The sequence below is a fragment of the Plectropomus leopardus genome, chromosome 17 (genome assembly GCF_008729295.1).
Source record: "Plectropomus leopardus isolate mb chromosome 17, YSFRI_Pleo_2.0, whole genome shotgun sequence".
In the NCBI taxonomy this organism is placed as follows: domain Eukaryota; kingdom Metazoa; phylum Chordata; class Actinopteri; order Perciformes; family Serranidae; genus Plectropomus; species Plectropomus leopardus.
In genome coordinates this window covers 7,772,512-7,786,485 of record NC_056479.1, presented here as the reverse complement: position 1 = coordinate 7,786,485, position 13,974 = coordinate 7,772,512, and the positions used below count along the sequence as shown (strand labels likewise).

Sequence of the window (13,974 nt, the reverse complement as noted above, 5' to 3'; positions counted from 1 at the left end):
CTGAATCTACAGAGTAACTGAGTTACATGCCTAATTTACAATACAATCATATCAAAAACGTTATTCTCAAATGGGCCATTCTGTATATTGAGTACATACACTTGGGTGTATTGCTATTTTCACTTGAGTAAAAGATCTAATAAGCCTACTCCCTACTATATAAATATAGTGGATAAAAAGTACATTATTTGCCTCTCAAAGGATGTGGAGTAGAAGCATTATTGTAGTCTTTCATTTAATCTAATATTTTAACCAGGAAACTGAGTGGGACTCCTTAAATGCGTGGGCCAGTCTTGGGCATGGATCTATTATTGGTCATAGATGTGTGTGTATGTGTTTTTTGTCCCGCCTCCCTCGAGGGACCATGCGCATGACGCTGCGGTGACGTCACCTGTAGTAGCTCGTGTCTCCAGCACGCAGCAGCAGGTCCTGCGTTCATTCACTCCGGTCCAGACTCCCTGACCGTCAACTAACGGATCTCACGGTTGTTACCATGGACCGGAGCCGTCTCTCGACTTGTTTTCCTACAGCTTCAAGTCAAAAACGGAGAAACAGGATGCAAAAATGTCTTATTTTCTTCTGTTGCTGAAATTTCACGAGTTTGGATTTTATCATCAGGAAAACAGATTTTTGGGAAGTTTGAACCCACTGGCGCTCTTTTGGTTCTTAACGTGTGTGGGAATGTAAGTTGGCAAGCTAACATTCGCAGCAAGGTAGCTTTTCACAAGTTTTATTTTATGGATACAGAGACAATGTTGGAGTATTTCCACGACTTGTTTTGATTTTTCGGAGCGTCTTTTCTTGGGGAAGGTGGAAGCGGATTGTTGTTTCTAGTCCCGGATAAGTTTTCATCACCTAACGTTAGCTAGCGGCTAAGAATGCTATTTACTGCTTATCTAAACGGTCCCAGTAGTTTTGTTGTGTTTACGTGAATCGACAACAATAATGATTTCGGAGGAGAGAAGCAGCCACGTAAATAAACAAGCCCTGAACTTCCCAGTGGGTTTACTCATCCGCTCTCCGAAGAGGCGACTGGCCAAACTGGGGAGGAAACCCAGCAATGGATCTGTCCAGTAAGTCCTTAATTACATTAGTGGGAACTTTAAGCCCTTTATTTAGCATGTGTAATGTTAAGCACTAGCACAGACAACAACAAATAACTAAAAGTGTTAATTAAGTTATAGTATTTGCCAGTAATTATCAAATGAAGACACTTTATATTATATAACCACTGTTAGTCGCCCTGTATGTCAACTTAACAAACTACATTCATTCATGTACTGAAGTCCAATTTCTATTCCAATACGTTTATTTCAAAATATGAATTAACAAATACATAGTGTTAAATTATTATAGATTAAGATATCAAGGCCATCAGCATAAATTACCCCTATCTATACCAGATGCAACATTAAAATTATGAACACATTAATGCCTCACTAATTGTAGTTCAGAATATGATGTATCATCATGAAATGAGCCATTGTACATCATGAGTACTTATCTTTTGGTACATGAGTACATTTTGATGCTAACACGTTTGTCCTTAATGAAGGGTTTAAATGCGGGACTTTTTGTTGTGAGTATTATTACTTGGGATGATAACAATTAATTGATGATTGATTAAACTGTCGTTAAAAATTTAATCGAACATGTGAAATTTAATCGATTAATCGAAATACTACAAATTGCTGTCAAAGTATATGCAATATGTTGCTGTGAGCTTTGACTGAAGATAAAACAGATTTGGTATTGTTTAAAATTAGCTAAGTTTTATGTTTTTTCAAATAATGATTGTTACTTTTACTGATTAATCAATTAAGGAAAGTGCTTACATTTTGCAACTCTAACTTTTACACTTAAGTATTTCACCTCTGCCCACAAAAGTAAATTATGGTTTCTATTCTGTATTTTACTTTATTATCATATATTGTGTTTATACACCAAGATCCACTTATGGGAGTTATAGTCATAGACAAATACATTACTAAACAATCATCTGCTTACATATTGTGTTAAAAAACATTTTATTTAACGCTGAATACTGGAGAGGTCAGATAAAGTGTCCCCCTTGTGTATGATATGTATAATAAATACACATCAGAAAAGTTATATAAAAGGAGTATTTTAACCTATGTTTATTCTCTTTCTGCTCTTTCTGTTCCTATAAATCACTGTGTACAGTCACACACTGTTAATGAGTTTGACCTGTCTGGATAGGTACATATGCTGAATATCTGATTACTTGTGTATATTTAGGCCTAACAGTTGCTTAACAGTCCTTTTTTTTCTCAGGTCCAACAACTCGGACACCACCGTCCGATCCACAGAGAGCGTTGGTGTCAGGCAGCCGGCCAAGAGTAAAATCCGCCGCCACAACAACAGGCTTTCAACTGTTTTCAACCACAGCCCTAACAGTGGACGCCGCGGACAGGCACTAGGCAGCGGGAGCCTGGCCGGTGACCTCCAGGCTGCAGACGACCCGGCAGAGCTGTCCAGTCAAATGTCTGTCCCCGGCATCCTGAAAATCTTTGGCAGTGACATCTGTCAGGGGACCAATTATAAAAGTGTGCTGGCCACCATACAGTCCAGTGCAAAGGAACTGGTGAAGGAGGCCTTAGAGAGGTAGGGAATTCCATCATTGTATTTTCTCTGCAGTATGTCTTGTGTTTTTATTTATTACTTCAGCATAGTACTGAAGGGGGCAATAAGTATTTCACTACATAATGTAAAGATACAGTATGTTCAGTATGTGACAAATAGAACCTGAAACTTGAAATTTTGTACTTGGAGATTTAAGTCTTGAAAACTCTTCTGAGGATCAATTTAACCTGTCCAGATATTGACTGGATCAATCAGAGAAACACTAGCTGTGAAACATGATATGATTCACTACCTGTCAAATCTTCGAAACCATGTAAACAACTTTTTTAACTGAAGTTTAAGATATGATATGAAACATGTATGTGCAACTGCAAAAAGTGTTTCTTGCATGAGATGTATTTAGAACTGGATTTTTGAGAAGATTTGATACTTTGTTGTGATGCTTTATATTAGATATTTACAGTACCAGAGGTGTGGTGGTTAAAAAAATGGGGGTGCAGTGTTATTATAGTAATCTTATAAGCCATTTTTGTAGAAAATGTGACCTAAATTTGTTGATTCCACCTTTAAATATGAGGATATGCTGTTTTTTTTCCCCTCCATGTTATGTTATTGTAAAGTGAATCTCTTCTGGTTTTGGACATTTTGAAGACATCAATTGAATGCTTGGAAACTGTGATGGGCCCTTTTCACAATTTTTCTTACATTTTGTTAACTAAACGACTGATCAGATAATCAAGCTATAGAGCTATTAGCCATTCAAGCAGCTCCGTGAAGCTGCATTTGAGCCAAATGCTAACACCAACATGCCAAAATGCTGACGTCAAGCAGGTATAATGTTTACCATGTTTATCATCTTAGTTCAGCATTCAAACATGCTAATATTTGCACCAATGACCAAATTATTACAACTGACCCTGAGGGGAACATGAATGTCTATCATATGTCATCAGTCATCAGTTTCAAACTGGATCAAAGTGGTGAATCAGCTGCTTGCTAGCATGGTTAAAACAGTAAATTCTGACCTCCAGATTGTCAGTTGTTAAACTGGCCTAAAATAAGTTGTTTAACTTAGTTCCAGAGGGTTTAACATCCACCACCCCCTGTTGTCCTCTTGTCTAAATTCTTCCTTTATGGTTCAGGTACTGCCTAGAGAAAGAAGACGCCAATGACTATGTGCTCTGCGATGTGATCGGCAAGACGGGCACAGACAACCAGTGGAAGAGGGAGTGTTTTCGGGTGGTGGGGGACAATGAGAAACCCCTCATGCTGCAGTCACTTTGGAAACCCAAGGAGGGCTTCTCCAGGCGCTTTGAGATCCAGCTGAGGGCGAGCGTTGAAGAGCAAAGCTTAAAGGACAGAGACACAGTCACAGCAGGTATGCACATCAGCTAACACCTTCATAACTTTAGCGTGTCCCTTGTCTTCCTCAGAGACCAAAGATTGTGCCTACTCTAACCATTTTCATTACAACTCAGTGACCCTAACATCGGTACGCCTGGGTAATCAATCACTCAGTCTGTGTAGTGGTGGCATGGGGAGCCTTTATCCTTGTCTCTTATTGCAGGCTAACAGCCTTCATTGTCCCTCTTATCACCAGCTAGAACAGGGGAGATGGCAGGCATGTGAGAGAGGTCAGGAGGAAACAAAAGCTGCAGTGAGGGATAGAGGAGGTCAGTGCGGCCCCACTCTTATCTTTGTTTTATTGCAAGGACCCATCAGGGCCCTGTGAAACATCGAGGCTGCAGGCAGCTCTTCCCACTGAGCCTGGAGCTGCCAGAAAGTGGCCACTCACCGCTGTGTTGTTTTTCCTATCAGAGCTCACTTCCTGCACACTGGGGACTGTGCAGTCCTGTTGACTCTGGCACAAGTTTGTTGTGGTTCTCTCAGCATCAGTCCAAAATGCTGGCTTCAGTATTATTTTTGGTACTACTGATGTGTTGGAGAGTCCTCCTGATTGCATCTTCAAAAAAATCAAGATAAAAACTTGTAAACCAATTTCTGTTGCATATTTTTCTTTGTTAATTTATACTTTTCAGAGTTAATTTTACATTTAAACATGGGGTAGAGTGATTATAGGTTTACTTATGTATTTAAAAAGCTGTGATTTACCTGCTGATGAGGTTTCGTTTTCCTCAAACACATTATTTAATTTATTAGTAGTGGAACACATGACATAGAGTATCAAAAGCCCTAATTTATCCTAAACAACTTAAATTCATGTTTATTAAGTCTGAGTTTATTTGATGATTTTTAAAGGAACATTGCTTTCTTGCTGAGTGTGAGAGAAGAGGATTGATACCAGTCTCATGTCTGTGTGGTAAATATGAAGCTATAGCCAGCAGCCAGTGAGCTTAGTATTATAAGCTCACTTAATAGTATTAAAAATGAAAACTGGGGGAAACAACTAACTTGGCTCTGTCCAATGGTAACAAAATTCACCTATCAGCACCTCACTAATTAACACATCATTATTATTTGACGCTTTTAAACAGAAGCATAAAAACAACAATGTCAGTGTTTTACTTGGCCTTATATGTGCCAAGCTATTTCTTGCCAAAATATTGAGATATAAAGTGTTAATTTAGCCCCCTCCCCACTGCACAATAAAACACTAACACATGCTAACATCTAGCTTTTTAATGTAATAGGAAAAGTATAAATTTACATTCACACCCAGTTCAAATGCCTCTGCAGTAGTCACAGGTATTTATTGGCTCCAGCTCCGATTGGCATTGATGGAAATACAACACCCTGAAACGAGTTTCAAAGAAAGACTAAATAAGTAAGAGACATATAGAAAGAAGTAACCCAGTTTTCATAGGCACTGATACCACTCTTTTCTGTTTACTAACCTGTTTTCCCACCTGTCAGCGACACCAAATGTTACACACACAAAAAAAAAATCCACACACAGAAAGGCATACTCGTCTGCTGCAAACCTATGTACACATCTCTGCTGAACTGGCAATGAGAAGACATATTTAGCGGGTTGACGTTTAAAAAAAAATGGTGTACACATGCTGATTTTGGTGGAAAAGGGGTATACATGAGCTTTGACCTCTTCTGTCTGTATGCTAAGCTAACTGGCTGCTGGCTGTAGCTTCATATTAACTGTACAGCATGTGAGTGCTGTCAGTCCTCACAACTTCCTCTCATAAAACATGCAAATGAGCATATTATACCTTATGCTGTTTGAAATGGTTTCCCACCATCAGAAGATTTCTGTTCTTGCAAAATGTACATGTTATGTCATAAAACTGTTCTAGTATCACTGTTGGTCTTTATCAGTGAAACCATGGTGCTCATGGTTCTCACGTTAGAACTGCCCTCCTCTCTTCTCACTGACCTGGGGAAACTGCCCTTTACCTCTACAGTGTAAGTGTTTTGGGCCCTGAGCCCGTGCTGCCATACTAGTGCTGAACAATGTGGAAAACACCCACTTCCACAGCTGATAAGAGCTGCAGAGCTGCCGGGTGTGAAGCCGGGGCTCGGTGGACATTCCTCGGTGCTTAATGGCTCCAAATGAGCTGAATAGTGTTTGTGTTACGTCAGGCCGACAGAGCGGCTGCTGCTATCTGATAAAGGTGGTCCCATCTCACTTTCCAGGCACATTTCCTCTCTTTCCTTCTGATTATGCTGCATTTGAATCAGAGCCAGTGCAGTGAAGTGTTATGTTGGAGTCTGTCTGATTGACCAGAATGATTTCAGGGAGGGGTTTGGTCATTGATAATTTTTTTGGTTATGTGTTTAGCTAAATAGGTTTTCACTTTGCTCCTCTTCTGTTTATCTCCTAGTTAAAACTGTGGGAAAATGGCCAAGGCATGGCTTTAGGTGATGGTACATGGTCCATTTTTTTTTTGTGGTAACAAAATCCAAGAGGCTAATTTAAAATGTATTCATAAATCTTATGTTACTCTCATAGGCATAAATAAGATCTCCAAAGATAATTCCTCAAACTGTCCTAGATGTATAGGCAAAGAAAGGATATCTATGCATCTTTTTTTGGTTAAAATACATGACACTTATTATAATAAATGACTTCAAAAAGAAATGTTTTATGATCTTGGAGGAAACATTTCTGACATGTAAGTTATACCCCAATCAGTTTTCACAGTTTTTTCTGTCATGACAGAAATTAACTTTACATTCAAAATTTGAATTTTGATCTTGTGTTTCTTGATATGTTAAAATTTGAATGGTGACCTATTGACAGTAAAGCAAAAAAGTAAAAGAAAAACAAAAACATATGCACTAATAAACCCAGTGGCACCACACCTCTATATGAGAACAGTAACATGTTGGACTCCTCATGTCCCTGTATCTCAGCCAGAACATTGCACATGAACACTAAATTGATGGCCAACCAGCACAAACATTCTGCACCTGTGAGAGGAAATACCCTCCATAACAACAGACTGTGCTTGTCTATAATCGTCATTCAAAAAAGGAAACAGGGAAACTGTCATGACACTAGTTAGCCAGTTAGCACATTAACAACACAATCCATGTTAAAAGAAGAGAGCATATTTGCCGCACGGCAGGGAACAACAACACAAACCATCAGGAAATGTTTCTGCTAAAGAGCTCAATGGCTAAAGAAAAACAATATTACCTTATGTAACAAGTTTGTTTTAATCTCACTCACTCTTGACTTTCGCAGTTTGTTTACTTTCCTCGCTTCCTTTTCTCTTCTAGTGCGCTGAGCTGAACTGCCAGTCAGAATGATTCCATTTACTGGTTGTCTCCTCTGTTGGTGAATGATAGTCGCATCACCTCAGCATGCTGAATTGGCGGGAAAAAGGTTGATGAGGGTAGACAAGGGTCTACAAGGGCCAACGATGCAGGACATACCACAGCGGTTAGGGCAAGAGACGCTCACCAAAGGCTCTACATTTTACCGACAGCCGACCATCAGCTTGGTGTGTCAGAGCCTTTACATCAGAGAGACATTTAGTTCAGTCAGGACCACTTAGTCAAGAAAAAACACTTCTTAGCAGCTTTTAGATTTAGCTTATTGTAATTATTAGTATTTGGCGGTATGGCTCCGTTCTGGGGACCCGCTTGCCCTTCCACGTGCTTGCGTGGAAACGTAAAATAGGAACAGCACATGTTCCTGAGGAAGAGAGAGCAGCAATGTAGCAGCAAATAAAAGAAAAGAACAAAACCCCCACAGAGCAGGCGTCAATGACACAACGTCATAGATCAAGTCAGAACAGCACAAGGAGGAAGCGGGGAGGAGAAGGGCGCAAAAGCAGCATGCAGAGGGAAGGGAGCAGGCGGGCTAGAGCAGCTTAAAAAAGGTGGCGCGAGTGAGTTAGCGAGTCAGATGCTTAGAGGTGAATCAGCTGGCCGTCAGCTGATGAGGCTTGCATGATATCAGGTGATATCAACAGTAGCAGTGCTTGACACTAGAACGCTATGCTCAATTTTTGGTTGGAATGTAAATCAGGTTGATGATATTTTAAATGTCAAACAACATTATATTTTCACATCTTATGGAAGTCACCATTATGATGTTTTACAGACATTGGGTTTTGTTCTTCATACTTCATGACTAAATGTTGTTATTCTATGTCAAGATGACTTTGGCATGAGATGTATGGAAGATAGTGGATTTTAAATACTTAACAAAGTACAAAGTAAAACCAACAGAAAAACAACATCATCCATTCTAAAAACTCTTTGTCAAATTGACATTGGCATTAGGTGCTGTCTTGATTGATAGAATTTTGGCCATCTGATGTCACAACTGAGTCCAACGTAATATCAACACCTAATGATGATGGTGACTACTGGAAATAAAGTGGGAATGCACAGAAATCTATTAAAATGCATATTTTGTTTACATCTTTGGCTATAAATGTTTTTCTAAATGTTTCTACCCTCTCCATATATCAGGTTTGCACTGTTTCATCATGAACGTGCAACAGTTTGTTTTTCATATTGTAAATCTTAACAGGTTAAGTTTTAACTTGCTTTCTTGTCGGTCCAGGCATCAATGCTCAGGCTCGTAAGCTGCAGAAGAGCCGCTCCAGAGTGACCTCGCTGTTTGTGGACGGCAGCGGGGAGGATGTGGACGGACTCGGGATCTGGAGAAGTCTGAGTGAGATGGATCTGTCTGCGATGGGAAAAGAGGCCAGCCGGGTTCAGCAGAGCGCGCTCAGAGAGGATCCTGAGGCCGAGGCTGACAAGGAGGTGCTGCGGCTCGGCATGGAGAAGGAGGAGACGGAGAGCAGTGACGACAACACCACCCAGTACTCTATTCACCCGCCCTTTGACTTCCCATACTTCCTCCTGTTGCAGGGCTACAGTCACAGACAGGTGAGTGATAGTGACTTTTATTTCATCTCTCTTTGAGGACAACTCTAATGATTAATGAATTTTGATATGATGATACCCAGCATGTTTAAATGATAGTTTCTCTGATCTATCTATAGATTACATTGTTGTTGTGTAGTAGAAAGTTTGAAGAAAGGGCTCCTAATTCGAACAGCCAGTGTAATAAGGTCATTGAACGCCTCACAAGGTCAGAGTCTCCTGGCAGTGTGTATTGGCAGGCGGAGGACAAACCCAAGCTTAGAAGAGACAACAGGGTGTAAAGTACAGGAGAGTGTTGGATTGAACGTCTTAGCTTAAGAACCTCAAGGAGAAAATCCGGGGGTCAGAGAGTCAGGTGGTTATAAGAGGCCAGAGAGGAAGGAAACACTGTGGATTTGGCTCCAGCGGTGTTTTGAGTCTCAGATAGAACAGAAGTGACCTCCACACAGGACGAGCTGTCTGTCATCATGTCCCAATGAAAGGACATCGTTCACCATACAGAAGAAAACCTGCTCAGTCAGGAGGTTTAAAACCAGGAGATAACCCTGATTAAAGACACACTGTAGAGGGGGATAAAGTACACAGCAGCTATTTTTAGAGGATATAAACAAACTCAAGGGAGGCATTACCTGTGTGTGTTATAATTTACATACCAGTGTACTCGATCAGGGTTTTAGGCCCTCTCTACTCATACAAGGGTATTTTTGAAAACAAATATTTTTCCACTGCAATTTAAAAAAAGAATCACAATAGCTGCAAGCACATACACACATGCATTATACACGTTGCCTAATTTTGCCAATTGGCATGAGCAGCTCATCAGCTGTCCTTGGGCTCATGAACAATCTGTCCACAAAATTTTGGGCAAGTCTCTAAATCTATTTGAAAGTTGTGTGCCTTTTTGTGATAGGCCACTCCATGTCTTAGACCTGCAACCCCATCCCCTTTAGCAAATTGGTATGAACACAAACACACACCCTCTAGAAGACAAAACTCGACATCCACGCCAAATTTCAGCCTTCGGGGCGAAAACTATGGCCATTAAAAGGTGGGAAAGTTTTGTGGACCAACCAACTGTTATCAAAATATTTCTGTTCACATTAGAATGCAAAACAACTCCGAATGCTCACTGAGGCCGTATGTGGTGATAGAGAGAAGAAGACTCTGAGTGACTGGTCAGCCTATTATCCTTTTAAGGTATCAACAAGTCAAACAGTAGTAAAATAATGGTCACTTCTGCATTTTTGCTGCTTATTCATTTAGTATCTTATATGTTGCAAAGAGCTATGGTGAAACCAAAATGTGACTCAAGTGACAACAGACGATGAGGTCATAAGCAAACATAAACAAACTGGTATGAATACAAAGTAACTTCAGTTTTACAAAATCCACACCTTAGAGGGCATTTTCGTGATCTAAAACTCCAAAACAAATATCTGTTTCTAAAAATATCTCAATACAAGACTTTTAATTGACAGTTTAAAAAAAAATAACAGCCAAAGCATGGCTCTGTTGACCTGTGATGCAGCTTGAATCACTGAGTTTACACAGCTCATTTTTCCACAGTAAACTAGAGAGTAGGGCTGTGGTTATTAGCCCCAGTCGTTTCCTAGGAAAATGCTCTTTTTCGCAGTGCTGTTTATTCCCGCTAGTGGAGATCTGCTGACTGTGCAGGATGCTGGTAGCACTTTGGTGGGCTAAGAGCGACAGTGGGACTAATCTTACTCAGCAACAATAGGTCAACCAAAAGCAAAGGAACCAGGGGGTCTGTGTTACATCAATGGACAGATAACAGGAACTGAGAGCATTTAAGTAGTCATTTAGATCTTTAAAGTTTATTTAAACTGGGTCCTCACAACAAACTTAACACAGTAGAGACTGCATCAAACGATTATTCTATTATCGATAAATCTGCCCATTATTTTCTTGATTTTTGTCTATCAAGTGTCCTAAAATAGTGAAAAGGGGCTGTTAAAAATTTCCACCGCCCAAGGTAATCTTTTTAGATAATCAACTAATCGTTTTTATTCAATTAGTTGTTGCAGCTCTAAACAAACACACTGTTACAACAGGTTATATTTGTCTTAATAGTACTTGTATTCTAGAAAATTATAACTTTTTTTAGCTATGCTAGCAGTGTGTATCTAGAGGTGGCTGTCTGTCATTTGGTTGATTGGCCTACTTTTTTCATCTTTTTGCAGAGACTCATTGGTTATTGAATGGATTGTCATGAAATTTGATTAAAAACATCAGCATGTTAGCATGCTTTCATTAGTATTTAGCTTAAAGTATCACTGCCTATGTACAGCCTCACAGAGTTGCCACCATAGCAAACTGTTTATTTGCAGATTAACATGGGAATAAAAGATGTCAATGTCCCTAAATTCTACACAAATTTTAAGAACTCCTTAATTTGAATTTAAAAGACTGGAGTATTTAAATTGTCTTTTTGCAACAACAAAAAAATCACATTCAAATAATTATAGATAAGATATATTTCCTGGAGTGTAACAGTAAAAGCAATAATAAGCATTAGACACATTGAGTGAATTTAAAACACCTGGACTTTCCTCAAATAGCAGTTAATGTCTGTTTTTAAAACTATAAAACTTTTAAAACCTTTTGCATGATGAAGACTGTTTGGTAGCTCTACCTTCACATTGGTTGCCACAATCCTCTCAGACTGTTACCAGCACAGATGATACCGTATCATCTCATGACTAATAGTCTTAATGTGGTGACCCCAAGGTCATGGACATCACCGACGTCTCACTCATAAGCCGTTCTTTTCCTGTCTCCCGTTACGCTGCCAGTGCAGGCTGATCATGCTGCTGTTCACATGCACTCTGCTGGTTCATTTCCAAAGAGTTACACAAGAAAATCAGTCACATCCTAAGCATTGAATGTCACTGAAAAATAGGTTTGGTATTACATAAAGAGCTGATGGGTAAATAGAAAATAAATCAGCAATTATCTTGATAATATATTAATTGGTTAAGTCATTTTTCAAGCAACATTTGATGATTCCAGCTTCTCTAATATGAATATGTGGCTTTTTATTTTCTTATATTATAGAAAAATAAATATCTCTGGATATTTGAGTGTTGGTTGGACAAAAAAAGCAATGTGAAGAGGCTATGTTTATTTGGTTATTCTAACATTTTATAGACCAAATGATTTAAGATTTTTTTTTAAAACACAAGTGTTGGAAATTACCTGCAGTACTTCCAGTTTCTCAGTTGTGAGAATTGTATGCTTTTCTTCATCTTATATTATAGTAAACTGAATATCCTTGGGTTCTTGACAGCTGATTGGACTAAACAAAACATTGTGACAGTGTGACATTTTACGAGTTTCTTACATTTATTAGAAAAGATGATAATGGATTAATCAATAATTACTTGAGACCAACAAATAAGTTAGTTGCAACACTAAATTAACCAAAGCACTTTTCTTTGCAGGATTTTGTCATCTACCTGATGAGTGGGACCACCACCATCTTCGGCTGCTGCAGGGAGCACAGTAACGGAGAAGATGAGGAGAGGTTAAAGGTCGACATCCTCCTGTTTGCTCCTGATGTGTTGCCTCAACACTGCTGTGTCAGACGCCTGGACTCTAACATCCAAACGTCCACGGGGGAACACAGAAAGACACTGACAATGTTGAAGCCCCTTCACGGTGCTCCCGTTACCAGAAATGGTTTCCTCCTCAAAGACGAGGTCGAACTGAATCCAGGGGACTTGGTGGGCTTGGGGAAACACTACCTGTTCATGTTTAAGGACCCCACCAGCACATCAGGGTCCCTCCAGACCCCTCCGTGGATGACCACACTCTGTCCAAACTCTGACACAAAAACATCCTCCTGTTTATCATGTGGCTCCTCTGTCACCGTAAAAAGGTTTCAGAGGAAGCCTTTACCTCCTCGTTGGAGGGACCTGGAGGGCACGGAGGCTCTGGTGATCTATGAGCTGGAACAGGAGGAGAGGGTCCTGCAGGAGGTTTTGGATATGTTGGACCCCAGTGGGAATGAGCCAAAGCTTACGCCTGCCTTTCTGCTGAGCCTTTGCATTCAGCACTCGGCCTCCACGTTTGAGCTGACACACTTCAGACAGCTGCTGCTCCGGATAGCCGGTCAGATCCAGCTCGTTATGTGGGTAAGGATCAGTCGTCAGGTAATTGAGCCTTTGTGCCACAGAATCTCAAATGTGTGTATTCAGCACTATATTCCCCTGAGTGTGACGAAGAATATAAAGTAATCAAATGTGCCATCAGGGTTGTATTTAATGCGCATAAGAGGGTTGATGTTTGCTGGTGATGCATGGATGAAATTGATATTTTCTCTCCTTCTTAGGAGAAGACAAAGGAACTTGCAGCGATCCAGCCAGAAACGTGAGTAGACAAAGTGTATTCAGATTGCCCCAGAATTACATGACAATGAGGTGCCACCAAGAGAAGAGCAGCAGCTGCTGCCTGTGATGATATACGACACCTCAAGGTTTACTGTCTGAATAAAAGAGGAGTTAAGTCTGATTTTACAACTATTTGCTCTTCCGGAAAACAATGAAGGTTTTTCTAAATGCAGGTTGTGCAAAGAGAGAATTTCCCACAGTCTTGTCTCTAAGAAAGAAGAAGCAGCTGAGAGTTTTTCTCATGAGCGCAGTGTTTGTTTCCTTTATCATGTGTCACCAGATAACTCTAACTCTTGTATGTCTGAAGAAGTGAGCAAGTTATCAAAGTTTAACAAACTCAATAAACCCAGATGTAAAAGAGGGACAGAAAGAATATTGAACGGACTTAGAGTGTAATGTAATTGTACCTTTACAACCTTGCAAGTAAAAAAAGAATAAAAAAAGCCATCAAATCTCTTTTTTTGACCAAAAAAGAGTAAAAAACTGATGTTATTCAGTTTACAATCACATAAAACAAACATAGGCAGCAAGTTGACACATTTACAGGCTGTAAACAGAGAATGGTTGATTTTTATTTTTTATCTTTTGCTTGATAAATGAGCTAAATAATAACTGATCATCAGAATTGATGTTAATGAAA

At 39.7% G+C, this 13,974-nt stretch overlaps 1 protein-coding gene across 1 annotated transcript in view; it reads left to right on the top strand.

Moving 5' to 3' along the window:
* The first annotated feature begins 460 nt into the window (after positions 1-460).
* The window catches only part of si:ch73-281f12.4 (Ras-associating and dilute domain-containing protein-like), a 37,112-nt gene continuing 23,598 nt past the window's right edge, over positions 461-13,974 (top strand). The window contains exons 1-6 of the mRNA XM_042504935.1: positions 461-1,073; positions 2,296-2,625; positions 3,747-3,982; positions 8,600-8,928; positions 12,387-13,079; positions 13,277-13,314. Coding sequence (XP_042360869.1) covers positions 946-1,073; positions 2,296-2,625; positions 3,747-3,982; positions 8,600-8,928; positions 12,387-13,079; positions 13,277-13,314 — 1,754 coding nt within the window. The 5' untranslated portion in view covers positions 461-945. The remainder of the gene's footprint in view (positions 1,074-2,295; positions 2,626-3,746; positions 3,983-8,599; positions 8,929-12,386; positions 13,080-13,276; positions 13,315-13,974) is intronic.